The following is a 17,347-nucleotide window of genomic DNA, read 5'->3' on the forward strand; positions in this document are numbered from 1 at the left end:
TAGACTAGGAAAAAATATTACAAGGTTGGTAATGCAAGACCTTCTAAAATGTATTTCTTTTTATGAAAATAAATGTGGGTTGAAAAGGATTATAAAATAAAATATGACTAGGAAAGCAGAATAAAAAGCAAAGAAAGAAGGGTAATTCTAACACATTGCCCATCTAAAAAACAGAAAAGTACATTAACTCAAAATGGCTTTACCAGAATGAATGAATGCCAGATAAAGATCATATAACTGTTATATGATATAATAAGGTGTATTACCATTGCTATGGACTATATCTTGGACTATGTATGTATTGTAAAAAAAAATTCTGTGAGGTTATAATCATTTGAACTGTCAAACTCTGTAACTTCTTGAAGTGCAGGACAACATGAAGCCATGAAACACCTATTATTCCATCATGTGACATGTCATTTCAAAGTATGTTGTACAAAATAACAGTGGTTATTTTGAATTAACAATGGATATTATGGGAAACAGATAGTTATTAAACCTGGCTAAAGATATTAAGCTTTAAATCCTGTAATGGAGAGCACTTTAGCACCTGCATGTGAATCTGACAAATACTTAGGTGGCAGACATAGTTATAATGTTAACTAACATGATTTCTGGTTTTATGATTATGTTTTCCTGAAGCATTTACCAGCTATGGAGAAGCTTTTCATAAATGGTTTAAGGCTTGATATTTATTTATTTATCTATCTGTTTATTTTTTTATTTATAATCATTGAGGAAAAATTGCTTTGGATTTTTTTGGAGTGGTTTTGTTTTTTTTTTTTTTAGATGCATGAATATTCTTACAAAAAGAGATACTGACTATGACTTTTATTTTTACATAGCAAGACTGAGACCTGGCCTGAGTTCTGCTACTGAGATACTGTAGATCCTCCTGGTGTAGACCTGAACTAGTGCATGATCTGAAGTAATTATTGCTGTCTGATTTACACAGCTTCTCTGAATAAGCTAAAAACAGACAAAGGCTGCCTGTTCGGACCATAAGTGAATCGATATCTTGATTTTTTTTTACCCAGGTGATATCACTTGAGGATATGGAGTTTTTATGTCCCAAGTAAACAAACTGTTGTGGGGATTTGGCTTATTTCAGTGTTGTGAGAACAGCTCTTTTTATTTATTTATGCTACAGCAGCACATGAATTTTCCAGGCACAGTTATGGTAATATGGTGCTGGAGATAGTGCAAGCACAAAGTAAAAATCAGCACCTGCTGTCACATGTCACAGCTTCACAGTCTGAACAGACAAAACACAGAGAGACCAATGGCAAAGAAAGGTGAAAAGCCTGATCCAAGGTGAAGAAACTATGTCGTATATTGCAGGTTAAGCATATGCCTGAGCCCAGGGCCCTGACGTATTTAGTCTACTACCTCTCTGTAATCGTGTTCAAATTAATGAAAAGTTAAACATTCATGTCAGCTACCAGGTGCTGAATAGCAACTGAAAAGTGCACAGAATAATTTTCTGGGGAATTAGCTTAAGAACAGTGATTTAAATCAACTTTGGAAAGTACAACAAAATGAGAGTGCAGAGCTGGAGCAGCTGTTGCTTGCTGCTTCTTAGCTCAGACCTTCTTAGCTGTCCCCATCATCTCACTGATCCTAGCATGGAATAGAAGTCAGGCAGATGCAGTCACCTTCTACCTAAAGCCATGACAACTTCTGTGAAGTGTCACAACTTGAGAACATTTACAGTATGGATGGTTTAGAACCAGATTTTCAGTGTAAATTTAACTATTCTGTCTGTGAAGCAGAGCTGTAAAATCCTTTAAATTAGTCTTGTCCCTAGATTTTTGCCATAAATACTCTTAGGGTTTTAGACAGAAAGTCCAGTGGCAGATATGTTCTAGCACCATTTATTAGCTGTCCATGGTCATTGCTGCTTCTGAAAGGGGTGTAAGATGGGCAGCATTTTGCCCAGATGAATAATCATCAGAGGACACACGTAGAGATAAATGAGAAAGAAATCCTTGGACAAAGATTATTTATGATTATAAACCAAGACTGTACCCAGGTCAAAGCCAGAGTTGATAGCACCAGTCCCTTTTTTCTCACATCTTCTCTCTCTGGTGAGCAGTGCAGGTTTTGTAAGCCTGAGCACAAGAATGTCACAGTTTGAATATTCTCCCAGCTGATTTTAAGCCAGTTATTATATCCCATGGGATGTGTACTGGCTTTATTTTACTAGTTTGTATGATGTGCTCTTCAGGCAAGAGTGGATTGAATATACTCTCTCCCCTCAGCATTTCCTGTTCATGTGGGTTTCATACTTAAAACATTTTTATTTCTTCATTTCCCTGTTTCTTTTGTGATTTTGCCCAGTGTAACTTTCAAGTGTTTTGATTCTAGTAATGCTTTGCCAATCCATCATATTGTATTCAAGTTTCTGCTTTTCCATTGTGAAATTAACATGCCAAAGGAATTTAACTCGCATTGTGAGGATGTGACTGTACATAGTGAGATTGGTTATTAAGCTATCTGTCTTAATAGGTGATAGATACCTCATGAGTTAACTAAGAGCTTGTTAGAAGTCACAAGAAGCTAGTGTAGAGGTCTTGTCGTGATGATTTTTTTCACTGCTTTATAAAAGCATCCTGTATGGACCTGAGATCCTGTTTCTGGCTGCAGCACGATCTGCTCAGGAGTCAGCATATTCTGTTCAAAAAGAAGTTCACCAGTTTGATTGACGTACTGAGTCCTTTGAGATCTCCACCTCACAGTTGTGTATCGACAGGAGGGTTTCCCTGTGCTGCTGGAAGATGGAAGAAAATGACTGCTTGTGTTGGGCAATTCATAGTTTAGGCGGAACTGCCCCTGCCCTTAGAGCCTGCAGACAGAAATGGTCCAGTAACCTGTGCTGCCCGTGATTTTCATACGAATGAGCCTAGGTTGGCTTTGTGGAGGGCTGGGGGTTCACCCATCGTGTTTTACCAAGTGAATGCCCTGTACTAGTAAGAAAACAAAAACTTGAAGAGATCTGCAGTGTGGGCACATGTTGAAAAGCAGATTGCTGCCTGGAGGGATGGCAGCCGCAGCAGGGGAGGAGCAGGCATGCACTCAATATCCTTCAGCCACTTTCCAACACACGACTGACCCAGTTTTCCCTACTGGGACAGGCGTAGATGAGCTGGTGTGAACCTTGGGCTGATGTAGGTTACTCGTGGGAAGCAGAGTCTGCAGCGTTCCTTCTCAGGGTTACTGACACAGCTGCAGCTGAAGTTTTATGCTTGCAATGCCTAGCTCCTTGCCTGAGCATCAAATCTGTTTTACCTTCTGTGTGTTTAGCACTGGGGTTTTGGCTGTGTACTGTTTGATGGGCTTCTCCTAAAGAATTGTGTCTGGCAAAAGGCAGCTACTGTTCCCACAGCAAATTCTAAAGACTTTGGATGGACCGGGATAGAAATGTTATTTCGAGCAGGAATGGCCTGTTCTTAGCTCAACCTCCACCAGGCTTTGGTTATTCATCAGTACTGGTCCACTTGAGGCATCTCATTCAAAACTCACACAATTTGACTGTTTTGTCTTTTCATTCTGTGTAATTTTAAACTACCTGACATGTCAGAAAAATTCTAAGTTTAATGGATAAACGGTGGTATTTCATTTGCAACGAGGAAACAACTTAGTTAAAACTGAGATTTTTGAGGAATCTTTGGTAAATGAGGTTCTGTAACCTTGTTAAATTGCAGTAAGATTTGGGCATTTCAGCTTAAAATCCCAGCCTAAAAATACACTCATGTGACCTCTGAGAGACTGCCTAAAGCCAGTGGTAAGAATGAGTTTTGGCAGATAACCAACATCTTCCTACAGTATGAAAGTAAACTTGCTCTCTTTTGAGTTGAAATATTAATTCAGGTGGGGACTTGGAAAAAAATAAATAATGTAGGATAATACAAAGAGCTGAAATGAGATTACCAGTAGGGAAATATATTAGTGAATAAATAGGTTTAGCAGCAGGTCCTAATGCTGTGAGTTAATCATGTTCCTTGTGCAGTGCTAAGAAAGACTTTTGTTTTGAATTGAACATAACATGCAGCTGTTATATACAGTAATAATAACTGCAGTTATCCAATAATTTTTAATACTGTATTTCAAGGGTAAATTTATGAGATTGAGGGGCAGTGGACTAGTTATGAGGATATTTACTTGCCCCAAAAGTTTCTGCTGTAAGCTACAGGCAGTGTCTCACTGAAAAAAATAAAGGTTTTGTGTTCGCTCCCGTTTCTGTTCTGCCCGATTCCTTGGGCTCTTCTGAGACTTGTGTTTTCTCTTACACTTTTTGGAAAAAATTCCATATATGGAAAGAGATTTTTTAAAATTCCACAGCAATTTTTGCAAGAGAGGAGTACTGTTTTTTGACTAATAGTGCAATGAAAATACGCTGGGCCCACATCTGTCTTAGCTGATCTGTAGGAGACTTTTCAGGTACCTGTTATTTCAAGACCCAAAATATGATATTTATCTATGTATTTTACATAATTTGCTTAGGTACTCAAATACTTGTCATAGATGATGCATTATTTATATAAATATTCATAAAATTATAGCTCAACTGAGACCTAAGATATTTAGAAATGATCTGTAGAAAATTTATTAGTGTGTGTTGTAGAATGGCCTTCTGGTATTCATCTGTGAATTACTTGGAACATTTCATATTATTGTTTACACAGACACACAAAGCTGTGAAAATGAAATTCATAGTTAATTTGGGAAGCTTTTGGGTCTCTTTACAGAAGACGTCTTGGCATATTATGCTTTCAGACTGTTTTATTGTAATTTCTATATTATATATGTATTTTTTTCTTCTCTCCTCAGAAATTTTTCCAAGAGATTCCAGTCTAAAAGACAAATTCATAAAACATTTTACAGGTAAGGCAGTTGCTTGCTCTTAATTTACCCACATATGCATATTCTAAGTAGCCATGAGTCACACCATTACCTTTTTTATGTTCTGAACCAAATTTAACGTGTTGTTAAATTTGCATTGCTTAGGATAGAGTTTTTTACAAAATTCTAACTAAATTTGAGTCTTTCTTTGAATAATCTAGTCTAAAATGACTTAAAACATGCTAATTTTCCATTCATGGTTTAAAACTTACTATTTTTATCATCCTATTGTTGCTTGTTGATTTGGAGCTATGCTAAAAGTTTTATAGTGGTAGGTATTGAATGCATACCAGTCTGTATGCTGTAGATATTCTATTGTGTATCTACATGCAAACAATTTCCAGAATGATGTTACAAATGTGGTATGTGTGAGCACCTATCTGCTGTCTCTGGCAGGTAATATTTTAGTAAGAGAACTCATTCAATTTTAAAGTTTTAAATCTATGTATTTTTTCTGTAATTTTTCTCAGTCCTGCCATATTTGTTTTCAAGGTCGCTAATTTTAAAACTACTCACTGGACTGCATGTATCTTTTAGAAACAGAAATATGTGGCCATGTAAATTTTCACTATATCAAGGAAACCTTTTGTCTTCTGTCTTCTGTCTTCTGTCTTGAGATGTATATGTGTGGATATTTATTTTAACATGGCAAACAAATAGAACAAGGAGGGATTAAACAGTGTAAATGAATCAGAAAAGCACTGTGCTATTTCAAATATGAAAGTTTAATATGATTAAGGTCAAGTACTTGTACTTGAAAACTGAGATGGTGTTGTATACTGTACTTAACTTTGGTACTGTTTTGTAACAACTGGAAAAATATTGTACCCTCTGAACATAAGCAAAAAGAGTTGCCAACAGCAAGATGCTTGCACTGCTGCTTTATTCTCCAGTTCCAAATGTTCTGTAATTAAGAAAAGCGAAGGTTTCAGAGTACGACACTGCAAATGTATAGGTGTTTTGAAATGTTATTTGGATTAGTGAAACTAAAAACTAGACAAATACTGTAAGTTGGTGGAAGAAAAAGATACTTGTAAATATAATTATGCATTTCCTTTTTGCTGGAAATTTCAGACAGGCCTTGGCAAGAAAAGTAAGATTTTGTTGTCTCTTTTGCATGGTGGAAGTCTCCTCAAAACTTTAGGATAAGCACAACTTTAAGGATCTTTCTGCCAGCCTCTAACTGCAGCCTAACAGCATCTTCAAGAAATGTGCTCCACCCAGCTGGCCTTTCGCTCTTAGAGTAAATGAGGAACTATGAACGTTACCATTTTCAGTCCATATGAGAAAGAAGTGAAAATAACAAGACATCCAACTATGCTAGCCTATGTAGCACAGGAATAATGGAAATTATTCTCCTTGGGAGGACAGACAAGATTTGCTTATATTACTAATTAATACATTTCCTTTTCATTTTGGACTTTGGAAACTGCTCAGCTACCATAAAAAGCTCAGCAAAAGAATCTAAGAAAATTAAATACTAAATACAGAACAAATTTAATTACTCAGAAACAACAGTGAAAAGCAGCCATGAGTTTTACAGAAGGCATTTTGAGAATACTAAATCATAGAAAAGAAAAAGCAAAAAATTAGTTGAAGGCCTGTTTCCAGAGCTATTCATTAAATTAATAGTGCTTTTCTGCATGACTAGTTGCCATCAAAATAGCTGAAATTATTTGACAAACTTTAGCTGGAATGAAAGAGGAAAGCAAGTTCATTCCAAAATTCTTGAAGTTTATTTCCTTGTTGGCTCAGTAGTTCTGCATGTATCCTTTTACTTTGGTTCTCTGTCTTTTTTCTTTTTGTTTTTCTTTCTTTTTTTTTTTTTTTTTCCGTGCTTGTGTGTTTAAATTATGCTCTTAAGATCTTCAGTGATTTTCTGCTTCTCTTAAAAAAATTAATTTATTTATTTATTTTCAGCATCTTTTTCTGTGTTTTCTTAAAAATAAAGCCTAACTTTGTTTTTCTTGATTCTGTTCAAATCATAATCCTTTTCTAAAATCATCCTTAGTTAAATAAGTTGTTCAGATAAATTCCTTTATTAGTTTATGTGTTAGAACATCCTAAATGAATGAAGTTCTGAAAATGAGGAGAAAGGGGAAAATCAACATTATCTTTACAGTCCATTTTCTTTACAGTTTCAGGGTTAAGAAAATTATTGTACACTTCTAGTATGCCAAGAATAGTAGACACATTTTAAAGCCAAATAAGAACCATATGTAACACTACTTGCTTATAGGAAAAATCATAAATAATCTTGTGAGTCATAAAGCTATCTATCAATTCAGCTTGAAAAGCCAGCTGACACAGAGTTCTCTGTAAAGCATAAATAAAATTAACAGCCTATTTTTGATGGCAAGGAAGACAGCTAGAAAACTATATGTTATTTAAAGGGACATGGAATTTATTTAGTGACAAAAGCTGACATTATCTCCTTATATCTTGGATAATTTCGATTTACATACTTTCTCTTCAGCCAAATTACTCAGATAAAAAATGGCAACAACCTTCCAGTTCAAAGTTGCAAAGGATACTTTGTCAGCTTACTGAAAAGCTTTTTTGTGGCTGAAAAATCTCATCAAATCTACATAATACTGTAAAATATATCTAAAGTTCAAGTGTGTTCACTGTCATAGAGAGGTATCTTCTCTCAGGCTTGTGGTAGTTTGGCTCCATTATCTAGACAGAATTGGACTGATATGTTTTACTAGGCTGATCAACTGCCTTTCAAATTGTGAAATAAATAAATTTTGCCCGGAAATGCTTACTATCTTCCTCTGACAGGAAAGTTAGTCAAAGCAGCGTGCTTCATGTGGAGCCCTTTGTAGCACTGCTTGAAACAAGCTATTCCTATTCAGGGTTCCTTTTTGTGGTGAATTTAGAAGATGCAAGTTAAATTGAGTCTTGTTCAGTTAGTGTCTGTTTGCGTCAGTGTTTTCTGTCCAAAGCACAGGAAACTCATCCTCAGCTGTCAGTGGCAATACTGTTAAGCAGCTTATGTGATGCAAATACTACAATTTTATTCTTTTTTTTTTTTTTCTAACTTGGATGCCCTCAGTAGTACCTTCCCAGGACCATCAGCAATTATGGCTCTTTGGCAACTTGTTATCTTTGAGCCATGTTTTGAAGACCAGTAGCTATATATTTTTATCACATATTAATGCAGGTAGATGATACTGATATCCAGAAGCAGAGGCTGGAAGAACAGAGACACGGCACAACACCCTGGGCACAGGGGGATTTGCCTCACCCAGCTGTTGAAACATGTGCTGCCCTTTGCACATCAGCATCCCTTCTTGCTAGGGCTAATTTAACAGGATATCAGGTTCCTAGATGCTATTCAGCTGTCATTTTTTCCTCAACACCCATACTGTACATTAAGAACTTCCTAAACCATCTCTCTGCAAATTAGAAGCATTAGTACACGAAACTGCTTCATCTTCTCAGGGCTTAGAAACTCGTATTTGCTTAAAATTATGCTTGTATTTATCTTTAGAAATAATACCAGTATTCCTTCCACATTATTCCTTCTGCATTTGAATACAGATGATGGCTGAGAAAACTAAATTCTGTTGTAGTTGCACCATTCTATTTTTTACCATACAAGAAATTTTACTGTTGATTTTGAATTACTGGAATTTCAAGGCTAAGACAGTCCATCATTTCAAAGGGCCATTTTTCTGTGATTCAGATAATGAGCATAACAGCATAGCAACAATATTTCTTTCTGTTATTTCAGTAGCGTTTTTGTACTTGTAGATGCTTAAGGTGTAGTAAAAATGAAATGTAAATTTGTCAAAATGCGTGGAAATTAATTCTGTGTGTTGATATCATTCACTGAAGCTGTGAAGTGGTGACACTGAAAGCTTGTGGTTAATTCCTGCTTACTTTCAAACAGGGCCAGTCACATTTTCTTCAGAGTGTAGCAAGCACTTTCATCGACTGTATCACAACACCAGGGATTGCTCAACACCAGCCTGTGAGTAGCAATTGAACTACTTTGTGATGCTAGTTGTAATGCTTGTTTAAAAGTAACCTACTTTTCTTACAACGTGTTTGATGAGTGGGTCCTTTTACATCTGTTGCTCTTTAGCACTACACTGCTAAATATACCCAAGGACTTCTGAGACACAAAGAATTTCTATCAATTGGCTTGCAGTCAGCAATGTATAATGGAGTTGCTTCAAAATGAAACCAACATAAGTGAAATGAAAGCTACTCTCTAAAAAAGCAGTCAGGCATGGTTATGGAAAAAGCAGATATGAAGCCGTATTATCCTTCCTTCTCCCTTTATCTTTAGTTACTAACTTGTGCAATAAGATAAAATCTAAACCATTTTATACTTTGTCTTAACAATCAATAGTATGCTTATATCTTGGGGTTTTAGTAGATTTCAGTTTGTAATTCTAGTGTTCAATGCCCATTGTTAAAGAACCTACAATCAATCATTTTTGTTATTGATACATGCAGTTCTTCTCAAACAATATTCTAGTATGAGATCCAAAGAAATTTTGCAGCCTGAATGTAATTGTCAGACACATTGAAAAATAAAACTGTTCTAAGGTGTTACAAAAAGGAATAAACCAACCAAACCAACCCAAACAAAATGGAAATACCTTAAAAAGAAATTACTTCAGCATTATCTAGTGCAATGGACAATTCAAATAAAGTGAGTGGAAAATAAGCAATAGCATTTAATTGGAAAAGGTGAAGCTTAGTGATGTGTAAGCACAAACTGTGGACCAAGGTGCTTTGGAAATATTTCAGGTTTTCACTTGAAAAAAATAACACTTCCTGTCTGCAACACTTAGAAAGATGGCAAGACCTTCCTGTACACGTCTGAGATACTCTCTCACCAAAGCTCAGCATCTTGGAGGACTGGGATTTTTTGAAGCAGTCCTTGCTTCCATACTCCCTCTTAAATTGAAATGTAGAAATCCATGGCTGATCCTCAAAAGGTAGACATACAGATTTGTAAGTAGACTTATGAGTGGGCTAGACATATATCTATTACATGCTGCATAACAAAAATACAATGAATGTTGCATGTTGTGTACCTTGATATATGGATTCAGGGTATATTATTTGGACTCCCTTATATTAGGCACCCAAGTGCTTCTCTTTATTTATGAAGAAACACAGTCATAAGATTTCTCATCTAATTAAATAACTTTTTTCCTAAATTTAAAAACAAGATTTGGGTTAGGACTGTGTGAAGAATTGATTAACTACAACTATAAAGATGAAATGTAAAATAAAAATAAAAAAAATTAAAACCAAAGCAGAGGGGTTTTTTTCTCCTTTACATCAACCAAACCCAAAGCAAATAATTATTTTCATTCAACCTAAAATATTCTATTGATCTAAGAAGGAGAGCTAATTATTCATAACTGATTCCACTGTATCCAGCTCTCAGGGTTTAGAGTAATTTTCAAGGGTGATGGTAGCCAGGATCTTTTCCTATCTCAAAGTATTTCTTGTTACCACATAGTCAGATCTTTCCATCAGAAAGAACAACAGTGGCTTATGGACCACTTGAACCAAGTGCACATTTGAACCAAGGATACCAGAGAGACACATAAAAAGTAGGACACTAGTGTGTCTAGTCTGACGATTAGGAGATATACATGGGAAGTATGGATTTCCATCAATGTGGAACAATACAATAGCTTGAAAGAGTCAGACCTCAAACTATCTCACAGTCTGCTGGTTAGAATAGCTTCCTGGTTAATGAGGTAAATTACTGGTCTGCTACATCTTAGGAGGAAACTACTTGGTAGAAAATTGATTGCTACCATCATTCACATTTCCTCTGGAGTCCTGGTTAGGATAAGGTAAAAATCTGATTTTGCATCTTGCACACATAATTTCATGAATTTACATCAGAGAATGTTTTTACTCTGTAGAGTCTGAAATTCTAGTACAAATTCTACATTTAATTTTATGCAGTTTTTTGAGGGTTTCTGGTAACTGAGATTCATTATTGCTGTGGGTAATTTTGTTTTACAGATTATAAAAGGTGTGCAAGGTTGCTAACAAGATTAGCAATGAGCCCTTTGTGTACACAGTCCTAGGATGTTTGCTATGTAAGTATCATTTTTCCCACTCATTTTCTTATTTGTTGAATGGTCTAGTGTTTTCCTTCATACTTGTACCTTGTTATCAGGTGTGCATACAGAAATGTGACATTAACAGAGTGCATCAACATGAAGCTCTGGCACTGCTGTAAGGACTGATTGGTTGGTTCCTCATGGAAATATATATAATCACAGATACAGGCCACACTGAAATTTCCTTCAAGTCACGTGTGGCACCATAGTGCACAATTATGCACATAATTGCACAATGGTGTTCAGAATTTAGGAAGGAGTCTGACTGGTGAAAGAAAAATGCATGAGAACTTCAACATGTTTGTTTCAGGTCTTCTAGAGGAGGGATTTGTTTTTAATCCATGGAAGAAGCAGAATGTCTTGGTCTCAGGTTTGCCAATTCAATCAATCTTCATAGATACCCTGTTACTTTGATCATATTTGGGACCACTTTTCATTCCCAGATTGTCTCCTGAGAACTTCTTTCTAGCTAATACCACTTCATGGTGATGAAAGTAAACTGAACATAAAGATGTGATGAAGCTAAAGGCTTCAAGTAACAGGCTGTGGGAGGAACCAATTCATTCTTGTTTATGAATAGCATGTTAAATGTGTTAATTAAACAGCTTTGTTGCTGATAAAATGAACATCATTGAGTGGGCTGTTTTCTCCAGTTGTTTGCATGTCAATAAGCTTCCAACAGCAAATAGAGAAACTGCACTGGTTATTATTGACCAATAAAATGTATAAAATCAGTGAATTTAATTCATTTCAATTTCTTCAAAGATGGTTTCCTTTCACCACCTCCTACGGAGAAATACTGCAAGCTTGGAGTTTGGGGGAGTTATGTATGTCACTTCTTCCTGCATCAAGACTTCAATTCATACTAATCAAGAATAAGAAAGGAAGAGTAGGATATGAGTCAGTGTTAGCTGATTTGATTTCCAAGTGGAGGTGGGATTCATTTGGTGGCTGTGAGAAAATGCTGTGAAGAATATGGCAATATTTCAGTGCTGAGAAGAAATGACATCATTTCTTTCTCATCTTCTTTTCATTTCTCAACTATTCTCGGTCTGTTTGGCCTCTTGCCTTGAAGTTCTTGCAGATGTCGTTTTGAATACATCGGGGGAACTGAACCAGAAACAGGCAAGGGATCCCATTACTTTGCCAGGATCTCCTTTTCACGACTCAGGACAGGAATCTTTTTCTGAGTGCCCTTTTAGAATATTTTTGTTGTTGTTTTGTAGTGCCTAAGTTCTTACTTGTTTTTCAGTGATGTCACTCAAATCTTATCTTTCTAAAACATCCCAGCACTCTCCCATTTTCTGCATTTTCACCTACTTAGTCTGGGGGTTTTGCCCCCATCTGTATCCCTTTACACCTCTGGCTCAGGTCTTCCAGAAAGATTTCTGGGTGTTCCAATACTTTTTTTTTTTTTTTCATTTTATTTCAAGAGGATGAGTCAAAGATCTATCTTCATAGCCACAGCCACAGTGCAGAAGTACCTATCTCATCTTATTTCCACCTTTAAAATACAAAGGGATCAAAAGTTGCTTTGATTTTCAAATCCAGGTGTTCTAATTTGCCTGCCAAAAATAACACTCAAAGAGATGACATGTGGGAAAGAGAGGGTTTAAATGGTAAGCAATACTAGCGGCTCGTGTGCACTGTGTTCACTTGAAGTTTTATCTAGGCTGATTTTCTCTCTGTTAAAAATTGAGAAACCATAGAAAAAAAAGTAGAGCTATGATCTGAGTGTTTCCCAGCTGCTTCTGTGCTCCTTCCCCCTCTTCCTCCAATAGTGGCTAATCCCAGTAGAATTAAAACAGTCTCATCTTTGTGTTTACTCATATCTTTTTTGGAATGGAAACATTTTCCTGAGCAGAATGAGGAGTGTCAAGAGTTGCTCTTTCTTCCCTTTAAATATGCTGGGCATCACAGGAGTTACATATGTTCATCCCTCAGTAACATTGCACTTCTAGCACAATTCTGGGATCGCTTCTGCTCCATCTTTTGGCACAGAGGATCTGTTTACCCCACCACGCTCACACTCACTTAGAAAGGACAAGGTCACAGTTCCTGTTTACTGCAAGGGACTTTGCCTTTGCTTTAGCATCTGAGAGTCTCAAGAGACTGTCGATTGTGGTGAAGAAGGTGTCTCTCCCACTGGAAGGATTCACAGCTATTTTTAGCCATTTCTCCTACGTACACTAAAGTAGGCTGCATTTTCCTCATTAAAATAAAAAAGAAAAGAAAAAAGAACTGCGGCGCTCTCATGCAAATATTTTCCCGTTAGAAATGAGGTTTTGGCTGTGAAAAAGCGATCACCCCACGGGAGTTGGTCGCCCAAGCTGTACCCGGACCTGCCGGGGAGCGGCCGCGGGCTGCTTCAGGACCATGGAGAAGGACACCGAGGGGGCTCGGCGCCGCGCCCCGGGCGGCTCCCGGGATGCGCGCAGGGCGCCGTCTCGGCTCCGGGGCTGGGCCGCGGGGCACACGCTTCCTAGCAGTTAAGTTACTAGACGTTACGGCTTGTAGAAGGGCTTTTGTTTGCTTTTGCCCTGTTTTGTTTTGTCCTTCCTCCTAATTCGGATCCTGGCAAATTTTGATGAAACGCCAGAATGGAGAAACGCACGTGACTCTGTGCCTGGGAAACTTCCCTGCAAGACACAGCAGCATGGACCACTCTGTGCTAAACATCTCAGCATCAGTGCCAAGGATTTGCCACGGCAAAACTCATTAGTGTGCGCAAGAGGGCAAGACCCACTGGCATTCTGGAGTTAATCTGAAAGATTTATGCAATCCACAGGAAACTGTGATTTATAAACAGAGTTATACTGAGCAGTCTGCCTCTGTGTTTTGAAACTAGATATAAAACAACATGTTCTTTTCTCTTGCAGACTTTCTACTAAGGAGAGAATTCTGATTTGCCAAGAAAGTGCCTTGAAATCTTCTGAGACAGAGAAGACATCTTTTACCTTTTTGATTTACAACGTTTTGTTACTAGATGCATTTTATTTTCATATATTTGTTGGACATTCCATATTTGTGTGAAACATTATTTTATTTTGATTTGTAAATTTGTTGCCTATAGTTCAGACAAGCCAATTATTTAAATACATTGTATATAAAGAATACTAATGATAAACTGATTAAATGTTATAATCATATGCAGGGAGTTGGTACCGTTTTGCTGTTTCTCTTGTTCCAGTGTATTTACATCATTCTGCTCAGGCTCTTACTTTCATTATTTGCACTAACTTGAAATGCAGAAGTCTGTGTAACTGAAATCTGAATAAGCTGTAAGTGGGGAAGTTTTACTTGCCATGGAAGAGATTTTATATTATGAAGCTTTGTTAATATATACATATATATTATTGCGCATCAGAAAAAAAAAATTGCTCAGAAATGCACCTTGCTTTCAGGAACATTTGTATGACTATTCTGGATTTTCATCAGTTACATTTGTACTGGCACTTATGGAAAGAGTTGCAAATAATGTAAATATAAAGACTGGAAAACTGCAATGCAGTTTTGGTGGAATAAAGAACATAAAAATAAACTATTTTTCAGGAGGGGTTATTTAAATTTATTAAGAGGTTGCTTATTTTATGTATAATTCAATTTACCTGGTGAACTTGAAATAATTTTCCACTCAGTGTTGCTTTAGGTTTTTTTACAGACTTTCATTTTCAAATGGCAAATTTTATTCAGATATTTATTTTTCAACTGAATGGGGTGCAAACAAAAATACATCGTGCAGAGAGGGTAATAAAATAGCCCAGTAGAAGAAAATACTTTAAAGTAGAATGTCATAAAACCAAGGGGTATAATGAATGAATTTGTCTGCTGATGCATCAAGTTTAACTGTTTGGAAAGCATCCAAAGCACAACTTCTGCATCTTTCTTGTTTAAAATCAAATGGTGATGATAACACTTGCTACCAATTTGCCTCAGCTCTTTCATGGCAAACTTACACAGTTGCTTTACAAAGAACCTAGTACAAAGTAAGGCTTTTATGGTCAGGCTGAGAGTAATTGGCAACACACGTTAACTACTGTGACCAAATCAAAATTCTTCTGCTTAACTGACCATTCAGACTAATGCCCTCAGATCAGATGTTGTCTCTATCCTTTCCCTCAACGTAGGCTTCATGTGCCCCTTAACTGTTCGGGACAGGACAGACAGAAGCTCTGCCCTGGGATTCCTTGTCAAATACTAAAAAGATGCTTTATTGTTCAAAGGGAATTTCTTTCTTCTCTTTACATTGTTCAGTGTGTTTCAGCACTGAAGTTGTACAGTGTCCTGTAACGCACCAGTTAGTCCATCCCACAGCTTCTGCAGGTACTACCATGTTCTGTCTGTGCAAAATTACAGCAGCTGTTTCTAACCAGGACCTTGGTAACAGCTGCTGATGGAGTTGCTCTACCTGCAGTCCTGGCTAGAAGGTTGCTCTGTACCATTTGTATTTATGCTTAACACAGTGGTTTCTCAAACCTTTTGCCATCATGTTCTTTTGATAAGAGCAGTTTTCCAGCCTTGTTCTAGACCGTGTTGGAGGCAGTATTCATAATGAAGATAGACTAACATATGGGAAATCATAGAATCATTGAATCATTGGGGTTGGAAGAGACCTCGAGGTCATCGGGTCCAATCAGGATCATTGGGTTCATCCTAGTGGCTGAATGGTGAGATGGATAGTCTTGTTCTTCTGTGTGCAGCATATTTCATAAGAGGATTATTGGCCAAAACAGAAGCACTGCAGCCAGAGGAGAAAGGATGAGGCCCAGAACAGAGATCACAGGCTCTGAAAAAAAGCTTCTGTCTTTAGTCGTGATTTTGTATTTCCACTCTGATTTGGTTTCTTCTCAATTTTTACAAAAGATCCCTCCTTTTGCTCCTCAAGAGGCTGAGAACAATGAAAGCAGAAGCAGTTTCATTCCAGTTAAATGATCACCTTTCTCAAACAACTTAATTGCTTCAGACTTCTGACTGTAAAGAAAATCACTGCAGGCAAATAGTATTATTCCTTCAGCATAATGAGGAGGGATTCACAAGGCCACCAGCAATGTAACCTTGGTCTGAGTGAATGAAGACTAGAAAGCAAAGTTTGATTTTCTCTATTTTTGAGACCATCTTACTTTTTTATCACAAAACTGTAGAAGGATATTCTAGTCTGTGTTTTAGGTGCTATGCAAATACACCACAAATACCCTATTCTTAAAGAGGTTAAAGCCATAAAGTAAAGCAGTTTGAGGAGGGTGTGTACGGAAGCAATGACCTTGTGATGATTGGTGATGTGAATAATGACTTGTAATCTCTCTAAAGGCACACTCAAAAGAGAGATTTGACAGCAGACAATACAACAGACAGACGTTTATAGGGAACTCTTCCCACCATGAGGGCTCTGGTTGGAGAGGGGGTTCATGGAAACTTTTCGAAAAACCAACAAACCAACTCTAAATCCACATGGGCAATAAGTGACAGTATAAAAACTTTATAAGGATCAGAGACTGAACTTTCAACGTGTAATGAGATATTAGCTTTAAAGAGAAAATTACAACCATTAAACACCTGGAAAATGAGGACACCTAAACAGGCAGAAAGCAAAAACCTGCAGAATCACATTGGACACAGGCAGTTGGTCACCTTTTATGAAGGTGAGATTTAAAATAGCAATATGAATATGTACTTAGATTGTATCTTAAAGGTTACATAAATGGCTATAGTGGTTGTCACCTGTGCAGGAGGAGAGGAGGGAAAGGATGATGTTTAGGCTTGATGCCCAGATTGATGAATACAGTAGGCATAGGAAAACCTTATTTTTTTTCAACCTGGCCAAAGAAACCAGCTTGATCCTCCTGCCCTGCCATAGGATCCCTAGCTTTTGTGGTTTTAACTCCAGCCAGTAACTAAGCACCATGTATGCCCATGGGGATGGGGAGGAGAATGGAAATAAAACACCTCTTGGGTTGAGATAAGGGAAGTGTAATAGGAGAACAGATGAAGATTATAATAATAACAAAAACAAAATAATGATAATAAAACCCAAGTGATGCACAAATGCAATTACGCAATTTCTCACCATATGTGGAAGGAAAAAAAAATCCTGATGCCCAGACTGTTTCCGAGTAGCAAAACTGCCTCCCAGCTAACTTGCCCAATCATACATGGAAAATTATGTTATATGGTAGGGAACATCCTTGTGGCCAACCTGTGTCAGTTGTCGGGGCTGTGCTTTCCCAGCTCCTTGTGCAGCTGGAAGAGTGTGGGACGCTAAAAAGTTCTTGCAACTACCAAGCAACAACCATCAGTGTGTTATCAATGTTATTCTCATGCTAAATCCCAAACACTAT

General features: G+C 37.2%; 1 protein-coding gene across 1 annotated transcript in view; it reads left to right on the top strand.

Moving 5' to 3' along the window:
• The window catches only part of ALKAL1 (ALK and LTK ligand 1), a 34,087-nt gene extending 19,541 nt beyond the window's left edge, over positions 1-14,546 (top strand). Inside the window, exons 2-5 of the mRNA XM_084280012.1 lie at positions 4,831-4,884; positions 8,801-8,881; positions 10,912-10,988; positions 13,892-14,546. Coding sequence (XP_084136138.1) covers positions 4,831-4,884; positions 8,801-8,881; positions 10,912-10,976 — 200 coding nt within the window. The 3' untranslated portion in view covers positions 10,977-10,988; positions 13,892-14,546. The remainder of the gene's footprint in view (positions 1-4,830; positions 4,885-8,800; positions 8,882-10,911; positions 10,989-13,891) is intronic.
• The last annotated feature ends 2,801 nt before the right edge of the window (positions 14,547-17,347 follow it).

The sequence above is a fragment of the Gallinula chloropus genome (genome assembly GCF_964237585.1).
Source record: "Gallinula chloropus genome assembly, chromosome: 2".
NCBI lineage: Eukaryota > Metazoa > Chordata > Aves > Gruiformes > Rallidae > Gallinula > Gallinula chloropus.